This window comes from Lycorma delicatula, chromosome 9 (assembly GCF_047948215.1).
Source record: "Lycorma delicatula isolate Av1 chromosome 9, ASM4794821v1, whole genome shotgun sequence".
In the NCBI taxonomy this organism is placed as follows: domain Eukaryota; kingdom Metazoa; phylum Arthropoda; class Insecta; order Hemiptera; family Fulgoridae; genus Lycorma; species Lycorma delicatula.
Genome location: NC_134463.1, coordinates 25,831,540 through 25,856,186, shown reverse-complemented (window position 1 = coordinate 25,856,186; position 24,647 = coordinate 25,831,540). Strand labels below are relative to the sequence as shown.

The following is a 24,647-nucleotide window of genomic DNA, read 5'->3' as shown; positions in this document are numbered from 1 at the left end:
AAAAAACACAGCTCGTATTTGCCGAAAGAAATTGGACTTCAATGAGAAAGAAAACAACTGAAATCAGCATATGAACAATGATATTAAATGAGAAAATACATGAATATACATTTTAAATACACATTTTGACAATATACAATTTTAACAAAGCCTGAAAACAAGAGAACATATAATACCTTATTTTAATTATAAATTTAGAAAAACATAACATCAATAAACATAGTATGTCTGAAAAACTATTGCATTGCTGACAAATGCAGTAAATATTGAAAATTAGGAATGAACAAATGTCATTAACTTAGAAAAATGAATTACAATAATTTCAGTATAAAAAAGAGTTAATTACAATAATCAAATTGAAATAAGTAATAATATGTAGAGTTCATTTTGGTAAATAAGCATTCTTGAAAATATAAAATTGCAAAGTCCTAAAACATAATTCCACATCAGGAATAAATTGTTTTAGTTTAATTTTAGAGCAGTATTATGAACACAGTTCATGAGTAGAAAAAGATTAATCTCGAGGATTAACAAGATACAAGATTAAATTATAGAGTTAATTATCATAACTACAAAATTGAAATTAATAAAGCACGTAAAATAGGTTGCAGCTGAACAATGATACAACCTTATGTAAGTAACCTGTCGTGACTGTACTTAAGTGAGTAAATGGTTTTGTGAACTACACTTGAAAGTGAAACTGCATAAGGTACGATGAACTGAATGTTCCACAAATTTTTACTGATAAAATAACTGTTTAAACGTAATAAATAATGAAAATTAAACTTGCCTATAGCACACAAATATTAGTAAACGACAAACTTGTGAATGAAGGTAAATGAATACATGCAGTAATTCCTGGGCGTTGTCCGCCGTGGTGTATCTGGAGTGCAGGGGTGAGACGTGGTGTAGAGTTAGGCTAATACGTAGTATCTCAGATATGCAGCAACGAATTTAGAGATTCTGTATCGGTGGAAATAAAATCTGCAGTTTGAGAAGATTCAGCGTCTATAGAATTGTCAGTTTGTAGTAATTGAAGCACTTTCAACATAGATGTAATATAGTGAATTTGAAGAATAACTTAACAAAGAAACGAGGCTGGACGAAGTAAAGAAGTGACTTAGTCCATAGGTCTGCACACCAAGAAAGTCTGTCCTGGACTGCAACTGTACGAAGATAGAGACAAGGTCGAGTCCTGGGTCCGCACACTATGAAAGTCTAATCTGGACTGAAGAAATAGTGGCGTGATGAAAAGAGGGGGAAACTAAGAAGGCAATAAACCGACGAGAGTGTGTGTGTTGACAACAAGAGCTAGTGTGCTGGTATTGGTAAGACAAAGAAATTAGCATAGACGGGAAGTTTGGGGTAAGAAAAACCATATCGAAAATTAATATTATAAGCAAACAGACCATTAAAAGAGTTACGTAAAACTGATAAAAATACTGAAATACGAACAAGTACAGGAAATGACGTGATCGCAGACAAAGAAATGTATATTTCTAGGAACTTGACAATATTAAAATTAAATAACAAACAGCTAAAAACTAATGTGGTTAAATAGAAATTGCTTTTATTAAACATTGCGACCACAGTGGATAAGATAAAGACAAAAAAACATTATTGAAAATAAAAACAACTTTACGCCAAACGGCGTAAACAACAGAGTTCCTCAAATATAAAATAAACAAAAGTATTGGGTTGTAATTTAGATTTTATACTGTCATTATTTTATTTTGATATAATTTATGTTTATTTTATTTCATATTTTGTTAATGTTTGATATATTTGGTTTTGTTTCACACATTTTTAATTATCTTGTTTGATGTAGGTTGAAGTAATTGGTGGTGCTGAAAAGTATATGGCAGTCTGCCGTGAATGTCATCGTTTAAAAAATCCTGTTAAACAGTCACCATTTAAAGATTTGCCTGTTTCTAATGGTTTTGATGTGACGAAGCAGTGCAGAAATCTCTTTTTGGATAATAATGTCCATTAATGAAATATAAATATTTAAATGTGTTTTATACTACCGATATGAAATAGAAACGAAAGTTAGAATTTTTTTTTATATATAAAAAGGGTATTATGTAGAGCAAAATGCTCTTAATTTTCTTTGTATAGCTTGGTACATAATGCATTAGTACTGTAATTTGTGTATTAGTATCTGGATATTTGTTGCATTTTTATTTGGAAAAGATTTTTAGGTATTTAAAAAACTGAATTGTGTGCATCTAAGTGAGGTGTGCAAAATTTATTTTATAGGTTTACAATTTTTTGTCTTCTATTACAGTTATTTATTTTAAATTTAATGTAACTACAATTTGTATATAATGGATGTATTGCAATTTAATTTATTGATTAATATTAATGCAATGCACTGAATTCAATTATAAAGTTGTATATTATTTAGGAAAAGTATTTTTTTATTATTAATGAAAGTCATGTATGCATTTTCATTTTTTAGTTCTAAGTTTGTGTATTTAGTGATAATTATATTCTTTAGTGACAGCATCATTCCATCATATCATATTTGTTGAACATGTCTAGTCCAAGTTTATTTTTACATAAAAATGTGTCAGATATAGTTGAGAAGTATCCCTTAATGATTACACTAATAATTTTACAATATCAGATTTTCTTTGCCAAATTAGGTGATGAAACGGTAATCAACTTTGTTGTATGTAATGTAATAATTAATAGTAAAATTTGGTTAAACTAAAATTCAAAGCTGTACTTAAATAATACAGGTTTATAAATAAGTATAATACAATAGCTAATCTTAATCTACTTTTTTCTCACCAGTTCTTGTTGAGAAAACTGTATTAAATGGGTATTTTCTTCAGAGCTTCATAGATGTATTAGGAGTTAGTTTATTGCATGCATTTTTTGGATAGTGAGTTCCCAAATTAGAGAATATTTAATTTCTTAGTTGTTTTGTGTGGAAGATCATTTTTTTAACTAACTGATTATTATTTTCATTTGTAAATAAACTTTTCATAATTATTTAAAGCAACATGCAGTCAAGCATGTGAAGAGAAAAGTTTTATCTAATATATAGTCTTATCTGAGTTTTGTTTTGACAGCCTGTTTATTTTTAAACAAATTTTAAAGTTACTGAAAGATAAGTTCGAAAAACTTTCATATTTCTAGTGAGTATGAATGATTCTGTTTTAGGAGACATCAAATCTAGCCAATTCATATAGTAGAGTTTTGTATTAAAAGATATTGGTAGTTGCTTGTCTGTAGGATTGTCTTTAATTGACAATCCTAACTGCAGTTGCTTAAATGTATTACTGTCATTTAAATATATAATTATTGAATGTGTGTGAATGTAGTTTTACTTAAATCAGTCAAAAAAACCATTCAAAATTATGAAATAATTTTTACATTATTTATTTGAAGATTTAAGAAGAAAAATAAAAGTTTGACAGCTTTATTGTTTTAATTTGACTCATAATGTTAGAGGGTACTTATATTGTAAAGTTGATTTTAAGTTTATTATTGAGCTGATAATACAAAAAACATGCTGTTACTTGGTGTTAGAGTTACTGTTTTCAATCTTTCTCTGTTTTCATTTTTTTTTTTGCATTTTGTTTTCTTACAAAAATGTTATAATTGTTTTTTATTTTTATATTTTATTATATATATATATATAAAATCAAGTAAAAGTGATTGTGTTATTAGTCTTATAAAGAATAACAGTTATTTGGTGTTTTTATGTTATACATTTTTATAATACTTTTCATTTTTCAGTGTTTATTGTTCAGAACATTTTCATTCTTCTCCTTCTGTCATTGCATACATTTTTGGTATTATATAGAAAACATAAAAAAAGCAAATAAAAACTTAAATAAAAAAAAAAAAAACATTGTATATGTGTGTTGTTTATTTGAACACAATTTCAAGGTAAACTGCCACTTAAACTTAATTTGGTCCTAGTAAGAGTTGTCAACTTAAGTTGGATTTGAAAATAGTGACATTCGGTTTAGTAATCATTACTGTCTCAGAACTGGTCAACTTATCTTTGGATAAGATAAAATTGGATATAAATTAATATTAAAAAGATTTGTATATAACATGCTAGCCTCTGACAAATAGACCATCCAAGTTATTAAGATTTCAAGTGATACCTTGATAACTTATAATATAGTTAAACCCTGAAAGCAGCATCTTTTCATTTTTTGACACTATTAAACACTACTATTAAAAATTGATACCTATTTACTTCTATAATGTCTATTTCTAGTAGTTTTGAAGGATATCACTTGCTATTGTGGCATATTCCCCATTACTTTTAGTCATAAGTTGCATTCACTTTTATTGCTAAATCTTTTATCCTCATGATTTGATGATGTTTTGAAAATGTTAATGTTAATTAACTAACCTTAATATATTATACTGGGTAGTGTATATATTTGTAAAGATAATTTATATTTTTTAATCAAAAATATGAGATGCACTATTAAAAGAAAGTAATACTGTATTTATATTACTTGAAATTAGTGTCTGTAGAAATTAATTGTTTAGGTCAGTAAATCTCATCCTTTTTAGTTCCACAACCCCCAAAAAGTAAAAAAATATATATATATAATGAATATTTTGTGACCACCTCCCCAACAGCAATCCTATGAAACCTGGTTAAAACTATTTAGCTGCATTGTTAGCGACAGGTATGAACATGTATGTGTGAAGTGTACAAACGTGAGCAATTTACGGGTTCTAACTTGTATATGTGCTCCTTGTAATTTGGTCTGCTGTGAGATCATTATGTTCAAACATGCATACAATACATTTGTGCTCTCATCAGTATAGAAGAGACATGATGGATTGCAGAACGTCAGCTTAGTTTTGAATGAGAAGCGTGCATCTGGTTGTGCCTTCATCCAAATTTTAAAAGCATACTTTCATTGAAAATAAAAGATGAGGTTATGCAAAATGAATAAATTTGTGAAAAAATGAAGTTTGCAATCCACATCCTTTGAATTGATTGGTAAAAAGACAGGATTGTACAATAACAATTATTAACTTATGGTTTTACCTCACTGGATGGAAAGCCCCCCCAGTGTGTTGTTGCTTTCAAGTCCTCTCTGATGAAAGCATGAAGCTATCAAAATTAATTTGACTCTTGGAAACTAAACATCCTGATCATAAAAGCAAACCCTTCAAATTTTTCAAAAGAAAATTACATTCTTTGTAAAATCAACAATCTTCTATTTGTAAATCCAACTGTACTCATAAAAGTATACTTGAAACATCTTATCTCATAGGTTTAAGAGTAGCTAAGATGTCCAAACCCCCATACAGTTGTAGAAAACCTCATGTTGCTTACTGCAATTGGTATGGTCAGTGTTTTAATTGGCATAGAAGAAGCAAAAAAAATTCTGCTTTCTAACAACACAGTATCAAGGCAAATCGATGACATGGCTGCCAATGTTCACGATCAGATAATTCAGCAAGTTAGTTTAAGTGAATTTTTTAGTATTCAATTTGATGAATCTTTCAGTCTATGTTCTGTGAGATATGAAAATGATAGGGATACATCAATCAAACAAAATATGTTGTTTTGCAAATCAATAGCTGGTCATGCAACAGAACAATGTCTTTTTGATGGTTTTTTATGAAACTACTAAGAACTATAACATAGATTGGACAAAAATGTATGCAGTATGTAGTGATAGTGCAAAGGAAAAAAACAGTGGATTTCTGAAAAAATTAAAAAATCACCTTATACTAAGGTTGGGATGGATGCACTGTGCACTTACTTCACAGACATCCTCTTGCCAGAAAAAAATATGCCGGAAAATTTCTAACAAATTCTTTGTAATGCTGTAAAAATGGTTAATTTTACGAGAGCTATTTAGAAAGTAAGGAACGTTTTGGAATTTTTAAAAAACCAAGTACAAGAAAAACTTTTTATTATATACATGTGAAAGAGGGACTAAAATACTACTTTTCAACATAATCACCATACAAATTCAGGCACTTATCATAGCGATGGACAAGCTTTGAAATTCCTGTGTTATAGAATTCTGCCGCCTGTAATCTCAATCACTCAGTGATGCACCCATCTTGCACAAAATTTGTGGTAGCCTAGCTTCTGTGAAACAATTTCAAACAATAAAGTGCGTGAAACTTGTGGGAAATATAGAGAAAGCTCAGTTATTGTGAAACGGCGGTTTTCACGAATCTTTTCGTCAATTTTGGAGACCAGATCGTCAGTCACAATGCTCGGACATCCACTCTTCTCTTTATCGTGAACACTTGTTCGGCCATTTTTAAACTGAATGCACCACTTCCTGACAAAACTTTCACTCATTACGTTGTTCCCGTACACTTCACACAGTTCCCGATCAATTTCTATTGGTTTTAAGTTTTTTGCCAACAAAAAACGAATCTCAGATCGCACTTCACAGTTTGCGGGATTTTTGATTGTAGCACATATTTCAAATTTGTATATAAAAAAAAATGGGCAGTATGGAGATGTTCCCGTTGTCACGGCTGGACGCTGACTGAGGTGCCGAGCACGAGCACACCAATATGTACGTGCCTGGCGGTGTCAGGTGGAAACATTCCTTACTTTCTGAATAGCCCTCGTATTAAAGTCAACCATTAAGAATAAGTTGTTTGCTAAACTGTAATGAAATTGGTGAAAAGAAAAAACTCTTCTTTTCCACATAAGTGGTTATCACAATTCAAAGTGTTAAACCAGTTATTGGAATTATTATTAATTAAAAATTAATAATATTTTTCCAGGTTAAACAAATGCCATTCTCAGTGTTTTTACAGAATAATGAGTATATGTTGCTGTTGGCTTACTTAGTTGATGTATTTTCGCATTTAAACGACTTGAATGTGAATTTACAAGGACATGATAAAACATTTTATTAATGACAAAGTTTATATTTTCTTTTAGAAGCCTGATATATGGATTATTCGCCTTCAAAAATTTTGGTATGTTTTCACTCACTTCCGATTATACTCAGAAAAATTTGGTTGAAGAAGACACTATTTTTCACCATAGTATGGATAGCATGAAGTTGCATTTACATGAGCTAAAAATTCAGTTAGCAGGGTATTTCCTAGAAGATAAAAATGATTTTTCAAAGAGATGGTACTAAATCCATTTAGTGAAAATGTTATTGCAGCTTCTAAGTTACCAGTTGAGATTCACGACCATCTCATTGAAATGTCTACCGATAAAACATTACAACTACAATTCACATATGAAGTTATAGATATGTTTTGGCTTGCTCATCAAAGTGAATATGGAAATTTAGTCACAGAATTATTGAAAATATTCTGACTAAATTTTTTTTGCCAGGTTTTAACCAGTGTTTTGATAAACGCTGGTTTAGATTATCCATTTGTTAATATAACTAATATCTTGACTTGAATTATAAATTGGATATTACTCTGAATGCATTTTAGATTATTGACAAAACAACAGTAAGAATTTATTATAAATTATGCTTTATGATTTTAGTATTTTGAAATTTTAGGTAAGTAATCATGAGAATATGCTTAAAAAAAAGTTAGCATTTTTATATTTTCTAACAATAAATTTTTATTTTCATATAACTTTGTGATAGTTTTACTTTCTCAGTTCTCAAAGATCATGGAATTTATATTATATTAAATATTTAAAAAAACGAATTTTAAAATTATGTATATTACTAACAGATTTGTATCCAAGATAATCAAAGGTATTTACGATCCTTTGCTAAATCAATAAGTAGACTTGGCAATGCAGAACTTAAGATACCAATTCTAGGGTTAAATTTATTTTTACCACTAGATTTAATTTATGCATCTAGGTATAAATTAATTTTTTACCTCCTATTTTTTTTATTGTAATATATAAAGCATCTGAATTGTAAATTTAAATTGCATGTCAGGTAACTTTTTCTGATAGTAATGATGATCATTATAAATCCAGACCAATGGTGGGTGAAACAGAGTGTTATTCATCTTCATATTATCTGCGTTTTGGTGGGCTTTGCATACTGATATACAAAGGCTGGTCAAAAATTATTTACACAAAGGTAGGGGTTCAACTTGTACATCATTTTTCTACATATACTAGCTTGCGTGTTCCTTCCAAGAAGGTTTTCGTTTGGTTGTGAAGTCACTTTTGCACTGCTTCTTGCATGTCTAAGTCTGGGGAAAATCATGTATTCTTGAGCATCACAAACAGATGAAAGTCAGAGGAAGCAAGATTCTAAGGTATTGGATCTTGAACCATTACCTTAGAATTCAGTTTGATAATTTGTACAATGTGGCGGGCATTGTCGTACAACACCACCATTTGAATTCTTCATTTCATCACCATTGACTATTCTACTCAAAAATGTGTCACCTTCCTTGTTGAAGCAATCGAGTAAGCATTGGAAGATGTCAACCCTTTTGAGCTTGTGTTCTGCAGTAAGCTTTCTTTGTACCCATCACACACAGACTTTACAGAAACTGTGTCATGCATGATCTTATGGATAGAACTGTGACTGATGTTCAAAGAAACAGCTACCTAATTGATGATAACTCGCTTATTCGCCAGAACAATCTCCTGAATTTGCTGAATCTTATCTTCCATGATAGAGATTGACAGCGTCCTGCTCTCTCTTTCATACGTCACACCCACCCAGCCACTTTTAAACTTCTTGATCAATGATAAAACACTTATGTGGTTAAGCTCTGTCACCATATTGCGATAAAAGTATGATAAATTTTAACTCCTTTCACACCCTTCAACCAGAGAAATACTTGTTATTTCTTTGTGCAAACTGCTAGCTGAACAGATATGTTTACCCTGAAATAGCGAGAAGGCAAATGACATGATCAGGATTAAACTTCATACACACGACCATAGTCGTACTAACTATAAGCATGCATGCACAGTAGGCAGTAGACAACAAACAAACCTTGAAGAGGTGTTATGGCGAAAGTGCAGATACTTTCTGTCTTGTTCTCATATTCTTATATCAGTAAATTTGGCTCTGCACGAAACTTCTTTACTTGACCTTATAAACCTGATGTTAGGTGTTTCTTATTCATCAGAGTGTCAATCCTACTTTTGGGAATAGCTGATTGTTTCAGGTTGCTACAACCATTTGGTTATGGTAACTAATATAAGAAGTAGAAATATAGTCGTAGGTTTTCTAAGCTTCATTGTTGGTATTAAGTAGCACCATTGTTTTGTAGTAGCTCAGAAATCCCTTTCATCATGTGATTGTTATTTTTTCTTCATTTTATATATTATTTTGTCAAAATATTTTACCTTTGCACATCTTGATTTAAGCTTTGTGCATTAAATTGGCTGAGTACTGCCTCATGTTTAAAACAGTTAAAATTCCCAGAAATATATGCTGATAACAGGATCTCAGGTTTATGCTTTAGTTTGAATAAATTGATAACCTTCATTAATTTTTTTAATGTTTGATTTAATGTAAAATTTATCTGAATGTTAAGTCCAAGTTTTTACAAGTACCAGAAAATTTTCTAGAATACACTGTTATTTGTAAATGTAATAAGACTTGTAGGTAATTTTTCATATAAACTAGTGGCAGTGTAAAACAACTATAGTTTCATGTAAAATATTTTAGTTTTTTAACTAAAGTGTTTCATGCATTATACTATGTCTGAACGACCGATGTATTAACATGATATTTATAAAAGATCTTAGTCTGATTAGCACTTTAATTACCAACCTATAATTGAACAAAAAAGATTTTAAATTGGTTACCTTTTGCTCATTTATTTCTAATCATCAATAAGAGGAGTTTTTCTATTGAAATAGATTAATAAACACATGCACTGCAATTAGATAACATTAGAATGTTATGTGCATCCATAAAAATTCGACTTAAATAATTTAAAATTAAAAAAAAAGTTGATATATAAAAGAATATAACTAAAAATGTAGCCAACAATATCTAAAAATAAAAAAAAGGAAGAGAAATTCTTTTGGGCAATTAGCACGATAGATATTGATCCAACCAAGATTTGAAGATTAGTTAGCCATATTGATATTGATTGTAATAAATGATGTGGGTTTATCAGAAGTTTTTTGAAATGTAAGTGGCACTGATATCAAGGTATAATAATAGCCAATGTATAAAAAAAAAAAAAAAAAAAAAAAAAGATTTAAATCGTTAAGTCTTAGTGACCAATGGAAACCAATTTATTAAATGTAGCTTAGGTCACTGGCAGTTTTGCATATTTTACACTGTAATTTACAGGATGCTACTTGAGATGTTTCAGGAATAGTATGACTGTAATTTACCATCCTTGATATTTCTTCACTGAAGGAAAAGCTATATATATATATATATATATATATATATATAATATTTTATGAAAATTGTCTTTAAAATATAGTATTGAATTAATCGTCAGAGTTTAAAAAGTCGTTAAAGACCCAGATTAAGGATGAACTGTTGGCGGTGAGAGAACGAGGAATGTCAACACGCGAGTGTGCTGTAGGACGAATATGTGTGTTTACTGTTTGATGAAATATGAAAAATTACTCAAGCCTAATAAAGTGGCCTGTTTCTTGATATCTATGACTTGTTGCGGTACAAATCAAAACTTACGAGTACACATGAAAGTAAACATTAAAATTGATGCTAGAGGTTTTGAAAAATTCAACTTTTAAATTCTGCCCAATAGTACTTGTCGGCTTAGGTGTTATGAATCTAACTTTAATCAGTTTTTTAGGACACTTAAAATTCGGGCTCATCTGAGAAGGGAAGTAAAAGATGTTTTTATAAAATGATAGTTATACTGTTTACTTCTGTAATAATGGACAGTCATTTCACAGTTGGCAAGAAATATTCACATTCCCCTACCTAAATCTCCGCAGCAGTATATACATTAGCAGCTGCTTGCAATATGGCGCCAGTGTCGAGTGCAGTTCTCATACAGCGCAGGTAGTAATCGTTTACTACGGCCGCGTGTGTTTGTGGTTAGATTTCCCAAGTATCACACTTATCTAAATTGAATAGAATGATTATTCTATTTGTTACATTACCAAATTCAAAATTTTGTAAGTAACTTGTGTGATTTTTTTTTTTTTAGGGAAACTTCTTTTATGTGATAGAAAATGAGAAAACTGTTTTTTTACAATTTTTGCGGGAACTTGTAGTGTATTTTTCTTTCGGAAAAAGTAGGATAGTCTTTTGTGGAAGGTGAATGATCATCATCGTTATTGGTTATACTCTTACCTTTAGTAATGTTTGTTTTCAGAACTTAATCATGTTAACTGATAAATTTGTACTTGGTTGACGTAAATATACATTTTTATACACCCTGTTATTAATAGCATGTTTTCCTAGTAATGGTACCCTACCTACGTCGATTATTTGAAAATTTAATTTTATGATTAATATTACGTTTTGGTTTGTAGTTGATTGTATGAATTTTTTAATCAAGGTTTGAATGAGGATATCGTTTGATTGTCGTACACTTTATATGTATTTAATATTTTTGGTTATTTACATTGTGTATTGGTAATGGCTTTACATTGTATATTTTGACACATTTAAGTAAGTTGGAAAAGTAGTAATTTTACCACTAAAACAGATTAATTGATAATTTGTAATTTCCATTTCTAGGTTATATAAAATTCTTTTTATTCTCCGAATAATGATGTATTTTTCCTCAATGAAAAAATTATTCGTAAAGTATTGTCAGGGTTAAGATGTTTCTCCTCTCCCCTTTCAGAAATATTTTGATTCAAAATTTGTAATTTTTGGATGTCAAAGAAAGACTACATAGAAATACAATATATGCAAAAATGGCATTTATATTTTGTACTGAAGAGCATACCTATTTTATGATTCATTAACATGCAATTCATAATATTTAACAAATATATTTTTTAATATTAATATGTGTTTTAGTAAAGAAGATGATGACATTTTATGTTATAGTTTTTTATTTTATAGATAGCCTATTCATCATTAGATAATTTAAACCCTTTTTAGATGCATTGCTTCTACGGGCTAACAGTTAACATTTTATTTAACTTTAATAAATTGATCAATTTGTTTCTTCATGTATTTCACAATTTTCCAGAATCACTGCAGTTTTAAACTGCTTATATTTTCTTATTTGCTTTTTGTAAAGAAATGTAGTACAAGAAACATTAATCAGGACTGCATCTCTGAGAATAATTATTTTTTTTTAATAGTCCTATAACACGATTCCCACTGGCAGGAAATATAAACTTAATCAGAAAAAGTCATGAAAATTGCAAAAATTCCTGAGAATTGCATTTTTGTTACCGAATTAAGATTATTTTATTTCAAATTTTTAAGTAATGACAAAATACATTTGATGTACCTTCCCAACATCGGGAAGTCACCCCATCACCCAGCACATTGCAACTAAGTACATCAAGCAGCCATTAACTAAACATTTCCTAATTCTTTTATATTAAAGGAGGAATATTCCAAATTGCAGTTAATTTTTCACTGGTGAAATTTTAATGAAAAGTTACCTATGATTTTTGAATTAGAATGGCTTTAACAATTTAAGGTTGTTAACAGTTTTCTTGGAATTTCTCTCAAACCACCATGAATTTCTTTATATTTTAGATAATTAATTGTTCTTAAATGGCACTAAAAAGACTGTTTAATGACCAGTGGTTAGATATAAACTTACACCCAGAGTTCAGTTGATTAAGAAGAGATAGAGATATGTATCATGCTTTTTGTGACGTGTGTAAAATACATTTTGGACAGGGCAATGTGGGCCGAAAGGCAGTGACTTCACACTGTAAAGGAATGCAACATAATGAAGTAGTAAAGATAAGAAGCAGTGTTCACTGAAAAAGTTTTCTTCCAATCTTCCAATGGTACTTCAACTCAGCAGACTAAAACTTTGATGAACAGTTGTGATACATCTGTCTGATTTTTGCCTGGATTTTCTGGTCAGAGTAATAGCATTTTAGCACCAAATGGCACATTTGAGTCCTCGACTTCATTTATGCAAAATGACACTCAATTACTTATTTTTGTTATAAAGATGATGTTTCTAAGGTGGAGATTGTGTATATTCTCAATGTTGTACAAAAGAAGTTATCCTTAAGTTCATGGGAAGATATTGGAGCAGCTTTTAAAATTGTTTCTTGATATATAGCGTCAAAACTCTAGCTTGGAGCTACTAACTGCTCTTATGTCATTAATCATGTCCTTGCACCATACTTTGATGGTATTCTGCATATTCATTCAATAATAATGACAAAATATTTTTCAAGTAAATGTTAATAATGTTTGTTTTCTGTAAAAAATAAGGTGTTCTGCTGTTCCAATTTTCTTATCTGTATTACTTTTAGTCACAGTAATTTTACTTTTCTTGATCAGTTAAATTGAATTAATCATTTATGTATTCTTCGTTAAATTGAAATCTGTGTTTCTTAGTATTTTTATACAAACCAAGTTATTGTTTTTTTTTTGTTTACTTTCCAAAATAATGTAAGCTAGTTTTTGTGAAAATTTTTTAGCAATCTTAGGTGCAAGCCAGTTATTTAAAAAAATTGCTTTAGGGTCATTTCATTTGAAGTGTCCTAAAAAAAACATAAGCTGGTTGCTTTATCAATTCAAAAAAATTGAAACTTACCCACTTGTTTTCTACATGTTTCAGGACCTTAAACTATTTTTTTTTTCTATTTTTAATTTAACCAGTTTACTTGTGGCGGCCATTTTTGGCCGCCTCAATGATTGTAAGGGTTTATGGAAAAAATCATAACTAAAAAATTATTGCTCCTGGAAGGATGAAACAGAATGCAAGTTATTCTTATTTTCTCAAGGTAAAAGAAAAAGAGACTCTATTTATATTGATTATATAGAAAACTGTGACTATAGAATTTGTGTTTGAATTGGTTTCGTATCCGACTGTTAATGGTCTTTTTAGGTTTGCCACCTCTCGCTTTTTCACAGTTTGTACTTTTTTATTAGTACAATCCACAAGAAACATTTTTATTTGCCATAAACATCTACAAAAACACTGTAAGTTGTGTAAATTTGAGATTTTTATCACCGCCCCATCAGAGTTATTTGAAACCAAAATTTTTAAAAAGGTTAGTTTTCAGAAATTCATAAAAATTTAGGGGTAAGTATTTCACTATTTACGTTATTTATGGTAAAGCTACTTACATATAAAAAAATAATTCAACTGTATACCATCCCTGCCTCTTGAAAAAAATTATCAAAAGTGAAATTTTACCATTTTTCATGTTCAACTTTATTGGTAATTTTTTCATAGAAAGATGAGAGATAGGTAAATAAACCACTGGATCAGTTTTTTACCTGGAGAAAATATGAATAAATTGCTTTTTGTTTCATCCTTCCAGGAGCAATAATTTTTTTTTAGTTATGATTTTTTCCGTAAACCCTTACAATCACAGAAATAGGTGTGCGCACCGTAACAAAAATGGCTGCCACAGGTAAACTGCTTAAATAAAAAACTTAAAAAAAATAGTTTTAAGGTTTTTGGATATATAGGAAACAAGTGGGTAAGTTTCAATTTTTTTTGAATTGGTCAAGTAACCACCCTTGGGGTCACTTCAAATTGATTGACTTTGTAGTTAGTTTTTATTTCTTATCTGTGTTACTTTTAGTTGACCATGATGTTAATTTTTATGAAAAAGAACTTATTAAATATTTTTTTTTTGTACTTTGCAATATAATTTACTGAAACAGTTTATCACAAAAAATAGCCTAATTTTTAATATATTTTGTAAAAAAAAAAAATCATTAAAAAATAAACTTTCAAAATGCATATAACAATAAATAATAGAAAAAGGTGTGACTTTAGCAGTTATGGGGATGTTGGAAGCTGTAAAAAAGTTAAATATCTATACATTTTACTGTATGAGTCAGGAAATATTTACTAAATTGGTCAGAAAAGGTAGGAAAAACAAGTCTTAAAATTTGATGGGAACCCTGAATAACCAGAATAGTGAGAATTATGTTACTTGAAAGTCAGCTGCTGAATATTACCTGCATCTTGGTAGGCTTGTCATGCTAATGTACAACAATATATTTGTAGAGAACACCTTGGGAAACCGGTAATCCCTCACTTTGTTGATATGTTAAGTTTATTTTTGGAATGGTTGTACCATTTTTGAGGTGACTTTTATTATATCAGTTAACTAACTGACCTTTTCCTGAATATTGTAGAATGTAAAATGTTATCCTTTCTGTGTATAAGATGTCTTGATTTTAATTAATGTTGCTGTTTATTTCTATGAGGAAAATTACTGTACCATCTTATTAGAAATTGTTATACCTTCATAATTCAAAATTATGTATTACATTGTTCAATTTGAACAGATTACTTTAAAAGGAGTAGAATTATTTGGTTTGTGTAATATATTTATTTATTTTTCTTTAATTTTAGCACTTTTTTTTAACTTATATTTGAACACTCACCAGAGTGATGTCGTTTTTAATTTTTAAATTTATTTTGTGTAGAAGTGGTCAGTGAGTTTTACATTAAACCTATCTCCTATAGTATTGAGTACTTTGGAATGTTAATTTGATAATACAAGAAGTTATGATGTTTATTTATGAAGTGAATGGTAGGCTTCAAAACAGATTATGAGATTTGAAAAATAAATAAATTCAGCTAAATTCTTTGTTCGTTGTGTAGATGCAACTTAAATTTTAAGTTTTATTTGTTGGTAATGAAATGTTTATTCATTTGTTTTCAGTTTTAGTAAAATCTATGAAAACATATTCATTTTTTATTATATTAATTGGTTCTTTTCAGTTATCAAGATGTAAAAGCTGTTGTTTCTTATTATTTTAAAAAATAGTTTGTTTATTTACTTATTCTAGTGGCCAGAAGACATGAATTCCTGATATTAGGCTTTTTAAAGAATCCGCAATCCATCTGAATTTGGACATGAACTTGGCTAGTTAAGTGTTGATTGTGCTGTATAGTGTTGTTTTTTGTCTCTTTGTTATGTGGTTCCCAACATTTGTTCTATACATTATGAGTCCATCAGTTAAATCCGGGATATATGTTTGCTTGTGGTTTGTATTTTCATAAGTCATTTCCAGATTCTTTATGTTGAGGTACACCAGCAGTCAATAAATTATGAAGTCTAGTTTTTCCTAATAAAGAATGATTTTTGTTTGACCAAGTACAAATTTCATGAGACTTAATTGACCAGTTTACAGTTTTTTAATAACTCATATCGCTGTGATAATTGCACCAGTCTAGACCAACAAGTGGAGTTTTTTCTACAGTAGTGCAAGAGTCGAATGAAGTACTGTAAACAATGAAAAAGTTTCCTACTCAAAGATTGACTGCAGTGTTGTTTTCTTTATTCTATGTTAAAAAAGTGGGTTGGCTTGATATATAGTTTGAGTGCATGGCAAACTGTAAATATTTATGCTGGTAGTATGCTATGTTGAAAAAGTGCATGTATATTTGTGATTGCTTCACAATCAGTTAAATGTAAGAAATCCTACAGAAGCATGAAATTAATAAATAAAAAAATTATGTGGAATAAGAGAACAGAATGCAAGGATGTCTGGGCATATATATCCTCCTATTCATCGCAGATCTTGGACATCAGTCCCTGTCAATTAAAATTTGTTTGGGAAGAATTTGGAGGAGATCTCGAGAATGTGGACTAAGGAATAAGTTTTGAATTTATAAGCACTAATAAAGTTTTACTTGAATTTTCCTTGAAAATAATTTATTATAAATACTTCTAAATCACAAATATCAACTTTTCCTAATTATACAAAACAGTTTAAAATACATAAGGTCAGGTGATTAAACTGGGCACAAAATTTAAGGAAGTAACCATTTAATATCTGTGGTACAGTAGGCTCTTTTTTGAAGAGCTGTAGGTGTCAACCTGATTTTATATTACAATCACCTAAACAATTCTAGCAGTATCCTAAGCATTGAAATTCAATTAATTATGATTAATTTTTGGATTTGAATCGGTTTAAAAATGTTAGTGACTACTGATCATTGATGGTCACCTGCTTGTAATATAAATGTTTTTGTTACAGAGCACTCCATGTTTAAAATAACAGCTCATATTGAATGTCATTTGTATATATGCCATAATATTTATTTTATTAATCAGATAACATCTGTGTATTTTAGAATCTTTGAATTTAGAATCACATTTATTTAAGAGGGCTGCCCAGAAGTAACTTACATGTGGATATAAAAAACCAACAAAATAAAAAATTAGGGGCAGTCTTAAACTATTTTTTCTATATAGTTGCCATTTAAATTGAGGCACTTATCGTAACGATGTACAAGCCCTTTTCAATTCCTTCTTTGTAGAAATCTGCTGTCTTAGATTTTTGGCACCATCTTGCATAAAACTTGTGATAACCAAGCTTCCCCGATACAATTTCATGTAGTAAACGTAATGAAATGAAGCGAGAGTTCTGTAATCATAATGCCGTGATTTTCACAAATTTTATTGTTGATTTTCATCATCGGTTCATCATTCACAAGCCTAGGCTGACCACTGCAGTCCTCATCATGAACATTGTTGCAGCCATTTTTAAATTGAATGCACCACTGCCTCACTCCACTTTCACTCATTATTCCATCTCCATACACCTCACAAAGTTGCAGATGAATTTCAATTGGCTTGGGGTTTTTTGCCAGTAAAAACCTAATCACTGAATGCAGCTCACAACTCGTGGGATTTTCTATTAAAGCACACATTTCAATAATACACAACAAACAAAGTAGAAAAATCACAGTCCACACGCTATGAAAGATTAATGCGTACTGAGTGTAGAAACATTTTGATGCCAAGATGGTGGCTCTATCCCCACCCATCTCCTATGCTAGGCACAAACTTAATAATTTTTCTTTTTTTTTTTACAAAAAATAATTAAAAATAAAAATATAAGAAATACTTGCATTTTAAGTTTTTTGACATAAAAAACTAAGTATCGATAAATATTTAATATAACTGTTTAAAATTTTCAGGTTATGTGGAAAGATAAATTAAATAAGAAGTTATAGTTCATTTGAAAATGATATAACATCATGATGGAAGAAGATAATGTTAATGGTATTGAACATTCCTCAGGAATAATATTAAAAACGGATGTGATGTCTCCTGGCTCAAATAGTAATAGCAGTAGTAGTAATAATAATAGCAGTAATAATAATAATAATAATAGTAATAGCATCAATAACAATAATAATAATCTGAATCATAAATCGGTTTCTCCAGGAGTAGTGGGATTACAAATACCTCCTGGACAAACTAAATATGCTCAGTTGCTGTCAGTTATAGAAGAAATGGGTAAGGATATCAGACCCACTTATGCTGGTAGTAAGTCATCTACCGAACGCCTTAAAAGAGGTATTGTTCATGCTAGAATATTAGTTAGGGAATGTCTTATGGAAACTGAAAGAAGTGCTCAGCAACAGTGATGGCCAGTTAAATTACCTGATCTTTGCGAAGATGATTAGACTTTTTTAAAAAAATTGTAGTTATACCAGTACTTAAAAGTATTAATGTTGCTCATCCTTTTTTCCTTATTTATGTATTTGTATAGATTATTATTTGTTTCTTTTTGTAGTCATCAGATTTTCTGAGATATTTTTGAAAATATTTTTCTTTAGGTAATGAATGACCTTATACGCTTATGTTTAATGAAATGTTAATACAAATTGAGGTTGTGTTTGTGAAATAATTATTATAAATAATGTACAAGTGTTAGTCTGTTCTTAATATTGATTTCTAAGTCTTATGAAATAAGTTATTTTTAAATATAAAACAAAACTAGGTATCAAACTAAAATGATTCATTTTTATAGTTTTAAGTTTTTAACTGCATTGTTTATATTTATATATTATTTATTATCTGGATTCAATTTTGCTATTTGTTGTATTTAATAAACAGAAATTATTTGTCTTTGTACTTTAGATTTATTGTGTGCTATAAATTGAAGCATATTTAAATTAATAAATTTATTTAAATCTGTTATTCTGTAAGTATCATTAAGTTTATAAGAAAAAATTAGTGTATTCATATTAACTGTGGTGCTGTATTTTCTGAAGTAATCTTTTTTTGGCTCTAGTAAAACATGATTTATGTTATAAAGTATTCATACTGTAAATGTATACTGCATCCTAGGTATAGTATAACCACAGAGGATTGTGATAATTCTCATTTATAATTTTTTTCCATTAATTACAAGAAAAAGAGTGATTAGTTTTTACTTTCATTTTTATACTATTCATTTTGTTTATATATTTGTTAATGGAATGTAAAGACATCATTACATTACTATGTTTTATATCAAAGCCAAAGATGGATCCAGAAGTAGGAAAAAGGGATGCCCTGACTATGTTAAGGGAAAATTTATTTTAATTTACCAAAGAAAGTAAAATTACCTTTATGATGTATATTATTTTTAATATATTGCATTTCTTTTAAATTCTGTAGAGTCTATATTGTATTTAAAATTACTTTTTATATAATGTGTTTACTTTGCTCTATATTAATTGTGAATCTGCTACTGAATAATGCAAGCATACATAAGGTGTGTTATTGTATTTTGTTTGTTTTAAATCATTGAATTGTATCAATATTATATATTGCACAGTTTTTAATATTAATTTAAAATGTGCTAACAGAAAACCAGGTACCGAACAAGTTGTAAAACACAACAAACAAATAATTTTTTTATCCTAAAACCTTCATAATATTTGTAACAATTGTCACTCTTTTATTTTTATAAATAGTTAGATCAGCCTTCATTTTTTTAAAGGACAAATGTTTTCACCCTAATTTACAATTTTATAACATATCTGATAATCGTAAGCTTCATCATATACACATACATACAGTATGCACCAAAATATACAGTACTGGATCTGTTATTCCGTACTATTTTTATTTCAAAATATACACCACTGTGCTGTAGGCATTGTTCATAACAGTCATGCAGATTTTCAAATATATCCTGGAACATAGGTTGCTGTAGATTACTGAAAATCTAGACTATTTTCTCATGTAATGCAGACACACTTCTGGATAGATCTGCACAGCTGAACACTTTCTCTTACAGCATTTCCCATTTGTAGGCATCAGGTGGTGTAATGTGATGGGTAATGAACTCAGTCCAATGGGAAATGGTTTGTCCTGGAAAGGTTTCCTGCAGCTAAAGGTTTCCTGCAGTCTTTAGCATTGCTAAAGACTGTCAAGCTATGTGGCTGGTCACCCCATCCTGTTGAAACCACTTTCTATCCATTCAAAGGTTCCTGCCATGACAAAACCTCAAATCCTGAATAAATGGCCAGACCACCATTTTCCTATAACGTTCCTGGGTAACAGTAAGAGGTATACCATTATCATCTTCAATGAAATATATGGACGAAGCACATCGTGTGCTGACACTGCACACCATATTGTCACATGCTCACTATGTAACTGTTTGTTGACAATAACATCTGGTCTCTTGAAACCAAGGAAGCGAGTTGTTTGGTGATTGATGTAAATTGCCCAAGTGAATGTGACTTTTGCAGAGAACCACACATTGAGCAACAAATCTGGATACTCGTACCATGGCCAAAAATCTTCCACAATACACAACCCTGGCATCCATATCTTGGTTCGTCAATCCTTGTCCAACCTGAATTCGGTATGGAAATCCATCTATGTTTTGGAACAGTCACTGAAGCAACGTATTGCTGATGTTCATTTTCAAGGTCATTCATTGAAGACTTTGTTTAGGTGACTTCAAAACCTGATTGAGGACACATCCATAATTCTCATTTGAGAACACAGTTGCTGGCCTACCAGACCTTTCCTGTTGTTGACACAATATACTACCAGTAGAGTGAAATTTCATAATGATAGACAGCATAACTGTGTTGATCAGTGTCACCTTATTAAATTGTTTGCGATATTGTTTCGCCACTAACTTCAAACTCGGACTGCCTTGATTGCATTTCTGTAGAGTGAAAATAATACTCCACAATGAAAACATTTTCCTCCATTGCGAGACCAGTTTTCAATTCCAACCTTACAGCACAACGTTCTTTGCACTATTAACAACAACACATTATGCTGATGCAACAATACACTGGTGAACGGACATGTGCATGAGAACTGCGCAAAATTGATTACTGTATATTTTGGCTCATATGTTATGTAGACAAAATAAATAATATAACATTAAAGATAGACGTGCATGTATACCATCAGCCTCTTATATACATAATCATCCATTCAAATCTACAGTTTGAATTATTTATCCCCTCTTTGATTCCATGGTAGAATCACAAGGTTCAGAGGTTTCCTTCTCCTTCATGAGATGAAATGGTACTAGATACGACTGTATCTCATATCATTTCATCTCTACTTTTACTTTCTTCAAATTATAATTTCTGTTGATGAAAGTCATTAATATAAAAGAGCATTTAGTGATATCAGATACATGTATCTTTTATGATACATGATATCTGTCTGGTATAGCAGAAAGTTTTTTTGCCCTGAGACAGGTCCATTGCATCATATCCATTCCATTCATTCTCTTTCATTTAATTCCTGATAGCTTCCATTTTCTTATAGATTACTTATAATTTTTAATCTTTTCCAGCATCTCATTTCATCTTTTCTTTTGATTCTTCTAGCAGTGTTAAATCAATCCTCTCATGAAATGTCCCTGTCAGTTAGCTTTTTTATTTAGAGTTCTGATTTTTCATTCTCATACACACTCGTTAATTCTTAATTTTTCATTCATTCCATTCAATCTTCTCCGAATTCTTTTGAGCCCATACCTTCTGGTCCATCTTCAAATGCTTCTAGTCTTTCTTTCCCCATTTTTAGTATCTGCATCCTATATTTATATAATATTAAGATTCAAATGTATTTCTTTATAAGATCCTTCTTTATTTCAGTTTTCACTTTTGTAATCTTGTATTAACATTGTACCTAATATTCTTCTTTCTTTTGTGTAGATATTCACTGGTTTACTGTCTCCTAGTCTTATAAATTTTGTTCTCTTTAATATTCATTTTCAATCATATTTTTTATAATTTTTTTTTTTTTAATTGTTTATTGGGTATTCTATGCTTCATTTCCTATAACATAATGCTATGTGTGACTCTTTAGTTAGCTTTATTTTTCTTCTGTATTTCTGTTACCATTCTTCTTACATGTTCCTCTTACTGTTGATCATATCAAACAAGATATGGGAAAGCATCTCCCTTGCCCCAACTCTTATTTCTAGGTCAAGCCACTAACTTTGTGTATCCTCTATTTTTATAATTGCTGTATTTTCTCTCTGCTCTTTCCAATATTTTTTACATATTGTGTTCATAAGTAACTAGGAAGTTGTGAAAAAATAAGTATATTTTATTAGTTTAAACTAGTTGTAAACTTATTAGTTTACACTTGAAGAAAGGAAGTAGTTTTCTTAAATATTTGGATGAAGTAAAAATAAATTGTGCTAATGCAGCAATTATGTCAAATTAAGGTTACCCCATTATATGTAAAGTAATCTTTGGTTTTTGTTAATAGATATAAATTAAATGATTGGAACAGTAGGTTTGGTTTACTCAGTCTGGATTTTATCTCATGTTGTGTCATAAAATGTATGCTTATGAAAAAGAAAATCCATATATTTTTATATTCATATAATATCCCAAATGTTATATAGTTGAGTGTAGTTAGAATAAATGTAAATATATATTTTTTTAAAAATAATAATGCATTTATAATAACGAAGTTAGATTGAATTTTTTCACAAAATAAATCAAAGCATTTTATTGGAATTGACTTGTAGTATCTTAATTGTTTTAATTCTATTGGACACTTTATAATAACCAAATTTATAATCGTTATTAGTATTAACAAACTATATTTGTTGACATTTAAAAGAATCTAAAAGGAAAAATATTAAAAGACTTCATTTTATAAAAATTGAAATGATATTCTGTTGTGTATGATGTACTGCACATCTGGGACCATTATGTTTCCAGGTACTTGAATTTTCTTGATTATAATATTTATATAGTTGTTTAACTAGCAAGTAAGTTATACATTTGTTGAGACTGATTTAAAATATTGTAAAAGAATAAAGATCAAATTAATTTTATTAGTTGAGTTTTTATTGATGCATGTAATTATTAAGTCCATTAAATATAATAGTATCACATAGTTTCTTATTTTAGAATGTTACTTTTTTTCAGTGTAAGTGTAAACAACTACAATCAAAACCAATTTTATATTAAAATAAATGAGTTTGTAAACTAGAATACTTGCTGTTATCTGTAATAACCTAGATAGATGTATTATTGTACCTACTTATTATGTGAAATTTAGTTGTAGTTTTCTTTTACATAATTGTAGAATATAAATACTATATTGAAGTAAATAGTATATTTATACTATAGATATAATTATAAATGTTACCTTAAAGGTTTAACTATTTATCTTTAGGTAAAGGGGAAATGATTTTATATATTTTACATTGATCACCTGAAAATTAAATAAAATCATTTGTTTGATGACAGAAAAGTAAAGCAGCAACTTAGTTAAGTGAGAAAAATTTACTTAATTTAAACTTGACTTGTTATTAATAACTTAATTGACTTGACCTGTTATTATTAAAATTCTATTTAATATTAAAATATTTATATTATTTTAGAATAAACTATTATATATTTTTTGATTGTTAAAATATAAGTATCTAGAGTAGATATAATGAAGGTAAGATAATTGCTTTTTAATTACTTAAATAACTTGGCTTAACAGTTTTAGTTTGATAATTAGTATCTAAAGTTTTAGATATCGGTTATTAAATTGAGAACTTCAACAAGTTCATTATCTAGACTCTACTAAATGCAATATTTGTTCCATCAAAAAAATTACTGATAATAAATTTGTTATGTGTTTTATATATCAGACTGTTTGGTTTGACATGTTGCCAATAGTTTAGGTGTTAATAAAAAAGAGGTTACTGCAAGGCATTCAAAAGTATGGGCTGATTAGTAACAAAATGAAAACAGTTGAAAAAATTAATGAAAACTTCATTAATGGTTTCAAATACATATTTACTTTATTTTTCTAAATATCACCATTTTTTTCCAAACACTTGTGATATTTTGGAAACAAGCTTCTTCAAACCACTGCATAAAATTCCATTGCCTGGGATTATGACCACTTTTGTGTTCAGATTTTTAACTCTTCACTTCCTCGAATTGTTGAAATGCAAGCCAATTTTTGAGTTGTAGGAAAAGATATTAGTCACTAGGTTACCATCTAAGAGTTATAAGTTATGGTAGGTGGTTATGGTTGGAGGAAGGTGATAGTTGTGCAAATACCATGATGGAAATGTCTGCCAAGGCAGACATTGCCATCAGACAAATGTCTTGCATCAATTGCATCCTAACAGAGGACTGATGACTAAATGTGTTATCAGGTTTAGAGGGTCTAAAAAACGACCTCCAAAAAACTCCATCTGAGCTGGGAATTGAGAAATTAGTATGGCTACTGGGATTGTCACAAGACAATCCCAGTAGCCTCCTATGAAGGTCAGGTTGGTGCAAGATCAGGACTGTAAGGGGGGATGGTAAAAAATTTCCCATTCAAATTTTTTATTTATTTCTGTTGTGCATGAAGAACAATTTTGACCTCAGCA

The 24,647-nt window shown here is 29.5% G+C and overlaps 2 protein-coding genes across 4 annotated transcripts in view; both read left to right on the top strand.

The window, feature by feature from the left end:
- LOC142330245 (thymidine kinase, cytosolic-like) overlaps positions 1-3,788 on the top strand; it is a 33,497-nt gene extending 29,709 nt beyond the window's left edge. For both annotated transcript variants that reach the window (XM_075375413.1, XM_075375414.1), the window contains exon 4: positions 1,829-3,788. In XM_075375413.1, coding sequence (XP_075231528.1) covers positions 1,829-1,993 — 165 coding nt within the window. In that variant the 3' untranslated portion in view covers positions 1,994-3,788. The remainder of the gene's footprint in view (positions 1-1,828) is intronic.
- A 7,041-nt stretch (positions 3,789-10,829) lies between these two features.
- Positions 10,830-18,704, top strand: LOC142330230 (cyclin-dependent kinase 2-associated protein 2-like). Of its 2 annotated transcripts, none has more exons than XM_075375384.1 (2): positions 10,830-11,035; positions 17,974-18,704. In XM_075375384.1, the coding sequence occupies exon 2, from the start codon at positions 18,034-18,036 to the stop codon at positions 18,424-18,426; it is 393 nt and encodes a 130-aa protein (XP_075231499.1). In that variant the 5' UTR covers positions 10,830-11,035; positions 17,974-18,033; the 3' UTR covers positions 18,427-18,704. The 2 variants fall into 2 exon arrangements, with proteins under 2 accessions (XP_075231499.1, XP_075231500.1); XM_075375385.1 differs by lacking the exon at positions 10,830-11,035 and adding an exon at positions 11,066-11,177.
- The last annotated feature ends 5,943 nt before the right edge of the window (positions 18,705-24,647 follow it).